The sequence below is a fragment of the Globicephala melas genome, chromosome 16 (assembly GCF_963455315.2).
Source record: "Globicephala melas chromosome 16, mGloMel1.2, whole genome shotgun sequence".
NCBI lineage: Eukaryota > Metazoa > Chordata > Mammalia > Artiodactyla > Delphinidae > Globicephala > Globicephala melas.
Window position 1 is genome coordinate 72,916,844 of NC_083329.1, and position 14,817 is coordinate 72,931,660.

General features: G+C 39.0%; 1 protein-coding gene across 1 annotated transcript in view; it reads right to left on the reverse strand.

Moving 5' to 3' along the window:
* BICC1 (BicC family RNA binding protein 1) overlaps positions 1–14,817 on the reverse strand; it is a 295,894-nt gene that overhangs the window by 193,756 nt on the left and 87,321 nt on the right. Inside the window, exon 2 of the mRNA XM_060286347.1 lies at positions 4,687–4,733. Within this exon, the coding sequence (XP_060142330.1) occupies positions 4,687–4,733 (47 nt within the window). The remainder of the gene's footprint in view (positions 1–4,686; positions 4,734–14,817) is intronic.

Consider the following 14,817-nt stretch of genomic DNA (forward strand, 5'->3'; position numbering starts at 1 on the left):
TTCAATTAAGGTTCCATGAGAAGTGAACAAAGAACTAGAGAGAACAGCAATAGTTGTATCCATTCCCTCCTTTTGTAAATATAGTTAGAGCCAAAGAATAAAAAGTACAATTACTGGAGAACTTGCAAATTTCAACATAGAAAAACATTTGGGATGTATCCAATAAAAAGAGTCTAATTTGTAATCTCATCAGCCAATCAGAGAATATTAAAAAGCACTTTACATTGTTAATATACATAGAAAAAAGGACTAAGGGTGTATAAATTGTAGTTCTCCTTCAAAGGTAGGATGACTAAGTAGATTTTTTTTTCTTTCTTGCATGTTAATTGTGTATTTGTTATAGACAACTTAAAAATGACTTGCTATAAGGAAAGAAAACGATTTAGTACAAATGACTAGGAAGTTAAAATCCATAGATCAAATTGAGTATCAAAACATGATAACAATTCTACCAAATTTTTCTAATTATAGTAAATGTTCTACAAACTTTATTTCCGCCATTAAAAGTTATTAGTAGTTGAATTGTGTCCCCCAGAATTCGTACGTTGAAATCCTAACCACCAGTACCTCAAATGCGACCTTATTTGGAAACGGGGTCACTGCAGATGTAATTAGAGACATGAAATCATTAGAGTGAGCCCTAATCCAATAGGACTGGTGTCCTTATAAAAAGAGGATGTTTGGACACAGCAAGACACACACGAGGAGAACGCCATGTGAAGAAGGCAGAGACGGGGACGATGCTTCTACAAGCCACGAATACCAAAGACAGCAAGCAAACCTCCAGGAGCCAGGAGAGGGGCGTGGACCAGATTCTCTCTCGCAGCCCTAGGAAAGAACCAACCCTGTCCACACCTTGATCCTGGACTTCCAGCCTCCAGAAAGGTGAGACAACCCATTTTTTAGTGTGGAAGCCACTCAATTTGTGGTACAAATTTTTAGAGCAGCCCCAAAAGATAATACAAAACGTTTCAAAGGCTTAACACACAGAGATATTACCCTCCGACCACATTCATTTTTCTTTAATCTGTCTTTTGATAAAGAGCGCTTGCAAAATCAGTATTTCCTCCAGATGCTCCTCCTCCCACCCCTATGACTGCAGTTACATAAGGCCTCATCATACAGGAGTTTTCTCCAGGAGAACGTGAGAACAACTGACACATGCCAGACCCAGACCTGACCTGCCTTAAGACCACGGCACACTTCCTCCTTCTCACCAGCTCCCATCTGGCCATGGTGATGACCCAGTTTTAACCATACAGATGAGATTGTGCCTTAGGGAACAGCAGGTCTCTGTCTTAGAAGGAATCTGGGTCTCTCACTGACAGCATGGGACAATGCCACCCACCAAGCGGGAATATTCTCCTTAGAATGTTACATGAAAGTAAAATAAAGAACTGCTCTTTTTTTTTCCTTTTTGTTATTGTTTCATTAAAAATTTTACAAAAGATGTACACACTTACTTAAAAATTGTACTATGTGGAAAGGACAAAATAAAAAGGTGTGATCTCTGTTGATGGTTTTATCTATCTGAAATGTGTACCATTTCAGACCTAAATTTTATCTTGTTTTTATATGTATTTTGCAAAACAGAAATCATACTATTTACATGTTTGCTTTTTGATTCAGCAATACATTGCAAGTATCTTTCTGTGTCAATGGGTAAAGATTTACTTAGTTTTTTTTAAACAATGCATATAATTTCATGATGTGAATACACCAAAATTTATTCAACCATTCCCCTATTTTCAAATTTTTAAGATGCTTCTAATTGTAAAGAACTGTTCTTTAAGGCACGATATTGTTGGCATTATCGGCTGTAACAGGTTAGTCTTTTACCCTAATAGAATATCAGTGGAAATAAAACATTTTAAACACATACAGTAAAACAGTATACAGAAAACCAGGGAGATCTCTGAAACAAACAATAAGTGTGACACCTGGGAGAAGTCTAAGCGTACAGTAAACTGAACAACTGCAAATCATAGCTCCAAATTTGAGACAATACATTTGATGATCCCAGTAGTGATTTTACATATATTTTGATGGTCCAAAAAAGCCAAAGTAACATATACAAGTCTCATCCTCCTCTTCCAATCCTCTCCTTAGGGAGAGGCAGTATGAATCCGGGAGGTGTCCTTCCAGACTTAGATATTTTTAAAGTCAGGATAGTCAAATTTTAAACTCAGCTCAAAGAGAGATCCTGATTTTGGTTTGTGATACACACTCCAGAGTAAAAAACCAAAATATATTCTAATAATAAGCATATAGAACCTTCATATTTGCATTTCCCTGGGAGAAGAAAAGCATTTTTTCGAACATGCTAATGACCAGCAATGTGGTTTATTTTCTGTTCCCAAATGTTTCCCCAAATGCCATTAATTTTAATGGAAGATGTGTGACTAGAAGAAAGTTCCTGGAGGAGAATTCAATACTTCTCCGCTCCTTCATTCTACTGGAGACAGACCATAATGTCTACTTCTGTCTGGTCAAAACACTGAAAATTACTTTTCTGAAATTTGGGATGCTTGCCTCTTAGTAAGCTGCAGGGTTTTTTCCAGGGTAAGTATCCAAATCTTATATTGACACTTGTCAATCAGGAAGATACTTTATTGAACAAAAGAAGAAAATGAGGAGATTAAAAAGTACTCCATTTAGTCAGAGACTTCATTAACCTGTGACCAAGAATGTAATCTATGATTCCAACTCACAGTTTGTGGGATGCACACATGTTCCTGGATTCAAACATGTGTTTCCATTTAAACTGCTGGAATGTATATATGGCTCTGCAAAGAGTGATAAATATTAGCAAATCTTCTAAGAATGAAGGTCCTTTATGACCACATACACTGTGTTTCGATTCAGGTTTTAAAATGTCTGAGTCACACAAAGCTGAACAGACTGCTTTTTACATCTCTTTGCAAGTTAAAGAAGAACTCAGAAACAGAAAAAAAAGAAACAAAAATCCTTCCATAGATTGCATCTATTTGTGCCACCACAGCCAACCCAAGGCAAATCTGCAATTTCTGCTGTTTGTCTTCTCTTTTCTTCCCCTTGTGGCAAGCCTGCCCCAGCTAAAAGCAGAGTATTCTGAATTGCCCAAGTATCGAGTACAAGTGGGACATGAACCAACGTCAGACAATGCCAAGGAAGGCGGATTCAGACATAGTACATAAACTTCATCAGCATGAGCCTAAAGAGCAGGGGTGGAAAACTGTGGTCTGGTACATTCTATTTGGCCAGCACAGCACTTTTAAATTTTTAAAATTTAAATCCCTTTAAGAAAGGCTGCCCAAACAAAGAAGGTACCTCATCACATAGGATAGTACACCTCACCTTGCACTATGAACTCTCCGATGTCATATGCCAGCCAAATGTTTGAAGTATGAATGCTGCGTGAATTCTTCTACATCTGAGCCTTTTTCCATTCTGTTTCTTCACCTAGAATGCCCTTCCCACCCACCCAAGCCTACCTCCACTTGGCTAATTTCTCCTCTTCTAAAGACCTCAACAAGTCCTTTTGAATCTCCTCAAGTCCCAGTCGAGTGCTTAATCCTGTACGGCCCAGACTTTCCTGCTATTTACGCGGCTTTATCATCCAACACCAGACTAAGTCCTTCAGGGCAGGACTACGCCTTGCTCATTTTGGTCTTTCCAGTGCGTTGCACAACACAGCAGGTGGTAAACAAGTATTTTCAGAATGAAGAAATGGCAATGCCAGTATCAGCTCTGAAAATATTCGCTTTCAATATCCTTGGAAGAGAATGCAGATGAATGATGAAGTTGACCAAAAAAAAAAAAAAAAAAAAAAAATGCAGATCACACAGAAGGCAAGAGAATGAGGAGGACTGTAAAAGCCACATCCGGTCACACAGGTGTTCTCCAAAAGTTTGATGACCCTCTACAGTGATATTTAACCTCATCTGTAGTTGCTGCTGTATTTCACTCTGGGACAAACTGTGTTATTTCTTCCTACACACATGCCTTCTGGAAACCAACAACAAACACACAAATAAATTCAACTGAACGAAAGAAAGAAGAAGGGGGACTCGAGTCAATTTCTTTGAAAAGACAGACATCTTCCCTTACATAAAACACTTATTTTCAAATAGAGCTAACCAGAATTCATCAACTGCTCTCCACACTATCTCAAATCATTTTCCATCAGTTCCTATTTCCCTCTATGACTGGCCAGGCTGGCTTCACTGAAGGTCAGAACTTACGGAGGGCAGCCGGGGACAGAATGGACTTGGTTACCAGTTGTGAGCAAGCGGTCTAAATGGTACATCTTTTGTCAATTTTATTACCTCGCCCATGGTCAGGCTTACCAGAAATGAAGAAGCTGTGAGGGACTCCTTCTCTCCAGCCCCCTAGGTCAGGTAGGTGTTTGGGGAAGGAGGAAACAGGCAGTAAAGAAGATAATCTGGGCAGCAGATCTGGCAGCCCTCACTGCCTCCTTGCCTCCAAGGGAAAACTTCATTAAATTTGCCTAGAAGGAGCCGCCTTTGAATGGTTACGTCCCAAACAGCCTACCACCCTTCCCTTGCCCCAAGCATCTCCAGCTATCTTATCAAAACCGACTCTCCTTCCTATGGAAGGGGCGCTTTCAGGGGCTTCTAGTGTAGCTGCTGAGACAGGTACATTTCTCCTTAACTATTGCCAAGGCAGGAGTAAAAAGTGACTTACCTTCTGAAAAAAGTCTTCCCCACTTTTGCCTTTTCCTTCAGCAGCAGCTGTAAATAAAAATGTATACATTTAAAATAGTTTCATTTTTCAATCTATGTATTCAAAAAACTCTCGAGTACCAGGTATGAGAATATAAGGGTAAACAAGGTACCAGCCTTGCTCCCCCAAAGCTCAGTGCCTGTCGGCAGGCCTCATCTGTAATGCAAAATGGATACAGAACAAAATACTAATCCATCAATCAGACATCTTTAGATAACTTCACACTCCATTTTCTTGTCTGAAAGCCTCACAAGTCTCTATTTTCACACATAGATGAAAGTAATCTTGTTTTCTCATAGTCAAGGAACTACATACATGAACAAATGCAACTACCAGTAGAATCAGCTATAGTGCTGTGAGCACCTCCTGTCTGTAATCAGTCCCAGGTGTGAGGTTGCCTTTTCAAGTGATGGCTCATCTGACAAGGCCTACTCAGAGCAATTTCAGTTTTATGCTTTGCAATGACTCTATAATCTACTTGGATTTCAGCTGGCATCACACACTACACTTTAACTCACTTCTTTATTCACATTTACAAAGAGAGAGACAAAACAACAAAGGAGTTAAAAAGTCATGGTGAAGGTCCCAGATGACAAAATTTCACCTGAGATTAATGTGAAGGTCATTGCATTTGAACAATCGTTTTCATATCTGAATGGTAGCCTATAAATAAAGGACAAGCCCAGTTCTTTACGTGCAAAAGTTTTACGGTTCTGTGAACATTTTCTTTTTAATCTGTGGAGAGACAGGAACAAAGAGCTAAGGGTATCTTGCTTGCAAAAGCATCAAATTGCACCTTTCAGAAGGCAAACACCAGGTCTCAGATTCAGGCACAGGGTGGAAGAGTTCCCTCCCTGCCCGGGACAGAGAAACAAGCAGGATCAAGAACTTCTGGAAAATGAAACCCGGAAGACCGTGGTACCCCAAACACCTAGTGGGCGATACCGTCAACGGGCCTACCTGTAGGTGCACGAGTGTGTGTGTGTGTGTGGTGTGTGTGTGTGTAACAAGGGCACTTGCTAAAATTATTAAAGACCCAGTAAGTGTGGCAGACATTCCATTAAGTAGAGAATTCAGAATTCAAAGAAATCCTCTCTGCCCTCAAAAAGTAGTAAGTATTAACATCTAAATTCTTTTGTCACCAACTTTAATTTCACAGTTAAATGTAAGATATCTTCTATAATTTTGTAAAAACGTGTATTTTTATTGACATGTTTTCATTTAAAAAACAGAGCAGAGTACATGTTTCTGTGATTTCCAAAGAGAGTTTGGGGAAATGTATGAAAACAAGAGCTAGAAAGAAATAATAAATTAAAAACTGTATTCTAATATGTGGCAGCTAAACAGCCCCTCAAAGATGTCATGTTGGGCTTCCCTGGTGGCGCAGTGGTTGAGAATCTGCCTGCCAATGCAGGGGACACGGGTTCGAGCCCTGGTCTGGGAAGATCCCACAGGCCGCGGAGCAACTGGGCCCGTGAGCCACAATTACTGAACCTGCGCATCTGGAGCCTGTGCTCTGCAACAAGAGAGGCCGCGACAGTGAGAGGCCCGCGCACCGCAATGAAGAGTGGCCCCCACTAGCCGCAACTAGAGAAGGCCCTCGCACAGAAACGAAGACCCAACACATCCAAAATTAAATAAATAAATAAATTTATATTAAAAAAATAAATTAAAAAAAAAGATGTCATGTTCTAATCCCTGGAACCTGTGAATATTTTACCTTACATATGCAGAAGGCATTTTGCCGGTGTGATTAAACTAAGGGTCTTGCGGTGGGAAGTGTATCCTGAATTATTCAGGTGGATCCACTGTAACCACAAGGGGCCCTTTTAAGAAGGGAGCGTGAAGGTCAGAGTCCAAGAAGGCAATGTGACAACAGAAGCAGAGGGAGAAAGAAGGACATGTGATGGCAAAAGGAGAGGGTCAGAGCAGAGAAAGATACAGAGATGCTACACTGCTGGCTCTGAAGGTGGACAAAGGGGTCACAAGCCAAGAAATATAGGCGCCCTCCAGAAGCTGGCAAAAGCAAGGAAATGGATTCTCCCCTACAGTCTTTGGGGGAAGTGCAGCCCTGCCAACACCTTGGTGTAGCCCAATGAAACACATTTCTGACTTCTGACCTCCAGAACAGTAAGATAATAAATTTATGTTGCTGTAAGCCACTATACTTGTGATTTGTTACAGCAGCAAAAGGAAACGAACGCACAATTCCAATACCATTTTAACTTTACTCTTTGCACAATAACCACATCATCAACAGCATGAACTAAAGCACAGGAACCGATGTGAGCACTTGAGTCACACACTTCCACAAAGAGATTCTTTGTAGTTAACTCTACAACTTATGATTTTCACTCCAACTCAGAAATATACCAAAAGGAAAGCTTTTGAAAGAACATAAAAAGCAATTTCGAACAACAACAAAATAAGCAAAGCTCGCTCTTTCTAAATAAACTGGCAAACTTGGTTGGTCCTAGCCAGAGGGGCCAGGAAGATAAAAGGTCGGCACCCTATAGCCTAATGACACAAATGCCTGGGGCACTTCAACTCAGCTACCTCTTGGGCTGGCTTTATCTCTAAAGCCAAAAATAGCTTAAAGGCACCCCTGCTCCATGACACAACTGTTTGGCAATGAAAATTGCATACTAGGGCACAAAGATTGGGAAACAAATTCTAGTGACATCGAGGGAACTCTTCTTTAAAAAGAAATTTTAGAATCAAAGGTATTTTCAAAGGCCTATCAAGCAAGGCAGAAAAACACCCCTTTCACCCACAGGGAACCTCTTCACAAATTAAAATTCATCAGTTTAAATTTCATGATACAATTAACGTTTTATTACAGAAACTTCCTTTAGACACTTATTTTGCTCATGACAAACGCATTATGTCACAACCTTGAAATGCCCCTTCATGCCAAGTCCAGCTAAACAGACTTCATAGAATGGCCTTTCAATCCCTGGATGAACAAAACGGGGGGAACTTCCTTAGTTAGACCCAAATTATAATTATGTTCCCAGAAAAACATCTAAAACTTAACCGGAAACCTGTACCTTTAGCAACCTTATCATCTGAGGGGGAACAGGAGGGAGGGAGCCAGAGATGGCACACTCGTTGTCACCAAAAATCTCTGGCTCTTTTCATTCCAAATGTTTATGCACAAGAAACTCCAAACCTGAGCCTGATTTTCCCCTAAATCCTGAGACATGTCCATTTCCCAAGCCCACAAGGACCTGGTAAAAGCCTCTGGTGGGACTCTTGGGTAGCCACTGTCTCCAGTGCAAACCGTGGTGAGTCTGTCATCAGTCCTTGCTGGGAGCAGGCTTACCTCATTCCCAGGTTGCTGGGTCTCCTGCACAGCTTTTACTGACTCCACCCAAACAAAGCTACCAAGGCCACAGAAGCCAATCAAGGGAGAGCAACATTTCACCAGAACTATTATCTGCCCTCCCCAAGAGGGATCCTTCTGAGCTCACATTTGAGAGTTCCATTCTCAAACTTACTCTAAATTCCTCAGTATTAAAATATCAACTCCTCTTGAAGAAGTGAGAGACTGGGAGCGAGGAGGTTTGTGGAGTATTTCTTTCTCAGTATAAACTTAGGCATATAAGATGTTCATTCTACAGACCCAGAAAAGAAAGAGAAGTTCACTTTCATTCCACAAATATTTAAGTCCCATGCTGGTGACTCAAAATAGGCAATATAGACCTTCATTCAACTTACAACCTTGGCCAATATATTCAAAGCCACCCAACGAGTGAGATCAAGACAGAATTAAAATTCGGTTCTAGAAACAACTTTCCCTAAGATCTTTCCACATTCACAACTCTATCCAAATTAAACGTATTAGAAATTTAATTTAGCTATTCTTATTCTGGACAACGCACTAAAGAGCTAGTCATTTTACTCTTAACTCAACACTAGAGCTGGGTAGCTACTGTTACGACTAAAGAAGAAAGCGTGCTACCAGGGAGACCATCTGAGAGTTGGATTGCAAGAAAAAATAGGAGGTATGGTAATTTCTTGACCCAATGGTTTTCTTTTTATTATGTTTGGAGGGGGAAACATCACCTGTGGAATGAGCCAACCCATACTTGATGTCATGGCGTTCCCTGACCTTTGAAGTCTGATTGTATTCTGTGGTAGAACAGTTCTATCGAGCCTTCATTCTTATACACTGATACACCCTCATCTTTTTTACTCACTGTAACATAAACACACACATAACGATTTAGCAGGCTTTTTCTAACTGTCTTTACAATATGACTTCTGCCTGATGTTCCAAAAGTTAATTGTTTGATTGTAAAAACCCTGGATTATTCCTGCCAATGAAAGCAACTGTCTTTATTTTCATGACACAGAACTCCAGGAATAAATTACTTCAATACTACTGAAACATGGCTTCATGGATTGTGCAGGTAAAGCATTTGATATTTTAAGCTGAACAATTCATTTTTTATGTTTATTATAATTTCTCCAATGCTTTGCCCTATTTTATTTCATATTTTTGCTTCATAAGAAATATGGGATGGCAAAACCCACGGCCAATAAAAACAGCAAAAGTTGAAACAGGTGTAAACTATTACAGTCTCCCAAACTACAGGGAAAGTCTAGTCAATTACTGAATTAAAGATGGGGGGAAAAAGCTCGATTTTCAGTTCTTCGCAGGGCAAACGGAAAGTTATTTAAATTCATTATGAAATGCTTTTCCGTAACATCTGATGCTTTCTTTACACAGCCAAATCTAAAAACACAAGAGCTATGTATTTCATATTTAAAATATAGTATGGAATATCTTTAAACATTCCTTTGAAAAGCAATGGGTTTTTTTCACCCTTGTGGAATTTGAGCAAGAAAAAAACCGAATTCAAATTACACAAACTAATTGAGAAATAATTCTTCAAATCTGCGAAGAGGCCATCTTGAACTTCAGTGTGGGGTGCAGCCGTTTTGCAAGAGGAACTCTGGTCTGAAGCGCTGGAGGCGAGGCCTCTGCACATAGCACCCTGTGAGCAACTGAAACTAGACGAAGCACTGAGGAAAGAAAAAAGCTGCCCCTGGCCTCCCCAGGAGACCCGCCAAGACCAGCAGGTGCACAGGTGACTTGTGGCCAGCATTTTGGACAGCACAGGTCAGGAGAGCAGGAGAGGAACAGGAAGACTACCCAGGATTAAATTAGATGAAATGATTTTGAAGGAGAGTTAATAAAAAGAGAACTGGAGAGGGCAGACAGCAGAAGCAAGAAGAACTACAATCCTGCAGCCTGTGGAACAAAAACCACATTCACAGAAAGACAGACAAGATGAAAAGGCAGAGGGCTATGCACCAGATGAAGGAACAAGATAAAATCCCAGAAAAACAACTAAATGAAGTGCAGATAGGCAACCTTCCAGAAAAAGAATTCAGAATAATGATAGTGAAGATGATCCAGGACCTCGGAAAAAGAATGGAGGCAAAGATTGAGAAGATGCAAGAAATGTTTAACAAAGACCTAGAAGAATTAAAGAACAAATAAACAGAGATGAACAATACAATAACTGAAATGAAAACTACACTAGAAGGAATCAATAGCAGAATAACTGAGGCAGAAGAACGTATAAGTGATCTGGAAGACACAATGGTGGAATTCACTGCTGCGGAACAGACTAAAGAAAAAAGAATGAAAAGAAATAAAGACAGCCTAAGAGACCTCTGGGACAACATTAAACGCAACAACATTCGCACTATAGGGGTCCCAGAAGGAAACAGAGAGAGAAAGGACCACAGAAAATATTTGAAGAGATTATAGTCGAAAACTTCCCTAACATGGGAAAGGAAATAGCCACCCAAGTCCAGGAAGTGCAGCGAGTCCCATACAAGATAAACCCAAGGAGAAACAGGTCGAGATACATAGTAAGCAAATTGGCAAATATTAAAGACAAAGAAAAATTATTGAAAGCAGCAAGGGAAAAACGGCAAACAACATACAAGGGAACTCCCATAAGGTTAACAGCTGACTTCTCAGCAGAAACTCTACAAGCCAGAAGGGAGTGGCATGATATATTTAAAGTGATGAAAGGGAAGAACCTACAACCAAGATTACTCTACCCAGCAAGGATCTCATTCAGATTCAATGGAGAAATCAAAAGCTTTACAGACAACCAAAAGCTAAGAGAATTCAGGAACGCCAAACCAGCTCTACAACAAATGCTAAAGGAACTTCTCTAAGCGGGAAACACAAGAGAAGAAAAGGACCTACAAAAACAAACCTAAAAAAATTAAGAAAATGGTCACAGGAACATACATATCAATAATTACCTTAAACCTGAATGGATTAAATGCTCCAACCAAAAGACACAGGCTTGCTGAGTGGATACAAAAACAAGACCCATATATATGCTATCTACAAGAGACCCACTTCAGAGCCAGGGACACATACAGACTGAAAGTGAGGGGATGGAAAAAGATATTCCATGCAAATGGAAATCAAAAAAAAGCTGGAGTAGCTATACTCATATCCAATAAAATAGACTTTAAAATAAAGAATGTTACAAGAGACAAGGAAGGACACTACATAATGATCAAGGGATCAATCAAAGAAGAAGATATAACAATTATAAATATATATGCACCCAACATAGGAGCACCTCAATACGTAAGGCAACTGCTAACAGCTATAAAAGAGGAAATCGACAGTAACACAATAATAGTGGGGGACTTTAACACCTCACTTACACCAATGGACAGATCACCCAAACAGAAAATTAATAAGGAAACACAAGCTTTAAATGACACAACAGACCAGAGAGATTTAATTGATATTTATATGACATTCCATCCAAAAAGAGCAGATTACACTTTCTTCTCAAGTGTGCACTGAACATTCTCCAGGAGAGATCACATCTTGGGTCACAAATCAAGCCTCAGTAAATTTAAGAAAACTGAAATCATATAAAGCATCTTTTCTGACCATAATGCTATAAGATTAGAAATGAATTACAGGGAAAAAAACGTAAAAAACACAAACTCACGGAGGCTAAACAATACGTTACTAAATAACCAAGAGAGCACTGAAGAAATCAAAGAGGAAATCAAAAAATACCTAGAGACAAATTACAATGCAAACACGACGATCCAAAACCTATGGGATCAGAAAAAGCAGTTCTAAGAGGGAAGTTTACAGCTACACAAGCCTACCTCAAGAAACAAGAAAAATCTCAAATAAACAATCTAACCTTACACCTAAAGGAACTAGAGAAAGAAGAACAAACAAAACCCAAAGTTAGCAGAAGGAAAGAAATCACAAAGATCAGAACAGAAATAAATGAAATAGAAACAAAGAAAACAATATCAAAGATCAATAAAACTAAAAGTTGGTTCTTTGAGAAGATAAACAAAATTGATAAACCATTAGCCAGACTCATCAAGAAAAAGAAGGAGAGGACTCAAATCAATAAAATTAGAAATGAAAAAGACGTTACAACAGACACCGCAGAAATACAAAGCATCCTAAGAGACTGCTACAAGCAACTCTATGCCAATAAAATGGACAATCTGGAAGAAATGGACCAATTCTTAGAAAGGTATAACCTTCCAAAATGAACCAGAAAGAAACAGAAAATATGAACAGACCAATCACAAGTAATGAAATTGAAACTGTGATTAAAAATCTTCCAACAAACAAAAGTCCAGGACCAGATGGCTTCACAGGTGAATTCTATCAAACATTTAGAGAAGAGCTAACGTTAACCCATCCTTCTCAAACTCTTCCAAAAAATTGCAGAAAAGGAACACTCCCAAACTCATTCTATGAGGCCACCATCACCCTGATACCAAAACCAGACAAAGATACTACAAAAAAAAAATTACAGACCAATATCACTGATGAATATAGATGCAAATATCCTCAACAAAATACGAGCAAACAGAATCCAACAACACATTAAAAGGATCATACACCATGATCAAGTGGGATTTATCCCAGGGATGCAAGGATTCTTCAATATACGCAAATCAATCAATGTGATATACCATATTAACAAACTGAAGAAAAACCATATGATCATCTCAGTAGATGCAGAGAAAGCTTTTGACAAAATTCAACACCCATTTATGATAAAAACTCTCCAGAAAGTGGGCATAGAGGGAACCTACCTCAATATAATAAAGGCCATATATGACAAACCCACAGCAAACATCATTCTCAATGGTGAAAAACTGAAACCATTTCCTCTGAGATCAGGAACGAGACAAGGACGTCCACTCTCACCACTATTATTCAACATAGTTTTGGAAGTCCCAACCACGGCAATCAGAGACGAAAAAGAAATAAAAGGAATACAAATTGGAAAAGAAGAAGGAAAACCGTCACTGTTTGCAGATGACATGATACTATACAAAGAGAATCCTAAAAATGCCACCAGAAAACTACTAGAGCTAATCAATGAATTTGGTAAAGTTACAGGATACAAAATTAATGCCCAGAAGTCTCTTGCATTCCTATACACTAATGATGACAAATCTGAAAGATAAATTAAGGAAACACTCCCATTTACCATTGCAACAAAAAGAATGAAATACCTAGCAATAAACCTACCTAGGGAGACAAAAGACCTGTATGCAGAAAACTATAAGACACTGATGAAAGAAATTAAAGATGAAAGAAACAGTTGGAGAGATATACCATGTTCTTGGATTGGAAGAATCAATACTGTGAAAATGACTATACTACCCAAAGCAATCTACAGATTCAATGCAATCCCTATCAAATTACCAATGGCATTTTTTACAGAACTAGAACAAATCATCTTAAAATTTGTATGGAGACACAAAAGACCCCGAATAGCCAAAGCAGTCTTGAGGGAAAAAAACGGAGCGGGAGGAAACAGACTCCCTGACTTCAGACTATACTACAAAGCTACAGTCATCAAGATAATATGGTACTGGCACAAAAACATAAACATAGATCAATGGAACAAGATAGAAAGCCCAGAGATAAACCCACACACCTATGGTCAACTAATCTATGACAAAGGAGGCAAAGATATGCAATGGAGAAAAGACAGTCTCTTCAATAAGTGGTGCTGGGAAAACTGGACAGCTACATGTGAAAGAATGAAATTAGAACACTCCCTAACACCATACACAAAATAAACTCAAAATGGATGAGAGACCTAAATGTAAGACTGGACACTATAAAACTCTTAGAGGAAAACATAGGAAGAACACTCTTTGACATAAATCACAGCAAGATCTTTTTTGATCCACCTCCTAGAGTAATGGAAATAAAAACAAAAATAAACAAATGGGACCTAATGAAACTTCAAAACTTTTGCACAGCAAAGGAAACCATAAACAAGACAAAAAGAAAACCCTCAGAATGGGAGAAAATATTTGCAAATGAATCAACGGACAAAGGATTAATCTCTAAAATATGTAAACATTATTTATTTATTTGTTTGTTTGCTTGTTTTGTTTTTGGCTGCTTTGGGTCTTCATTGCTTTCTCATGCAGCTCAATATTAAAGAAACAAACAACCCAATCCAAAAATGGGCAGAAGACCTAAATAGACATTTCTCCAAAGAAGACATACAGATGGCCAAGAAGCACATGAAAAGCTGCTCAACATCACTAATTATTAGAGAAATGCAAATCAAAACTACAGTGAGGTATCACCTCACACCAGTTAGGATGGGCATCATCAGAAAATCTACAAACAACAAATGCTGGTGAGGGTGCGGAAAAAAGGGAACCCTCTTGCACTGTTGGTGGGAATGTAAATTGATACAGCCACTATGGAGAACAGTATGGAGGCTCCTTAAAAACTAAAAATAGAACTACCATAGGACCCAGCAATCCCACTACTGGGCACATACCCAGAGAAAACCTTAATTCAAAAAGACACATGCACCCCAATGTTCATTTCAGCACTATTTACAATAGCCAGGTCATGGAAGCAACCTAAATGCCCATCAGCAGACAAATGGATAAAGAAGTTGTGGTACATATATACAATGGAATATTACTCAGCCATAAAAAGAACGAAATTGAGTCATTTGTTGAAACATGGATGGATCTAGAGACTGTCATACCAAGTGAGGTAAGTCAGAAAGAGAA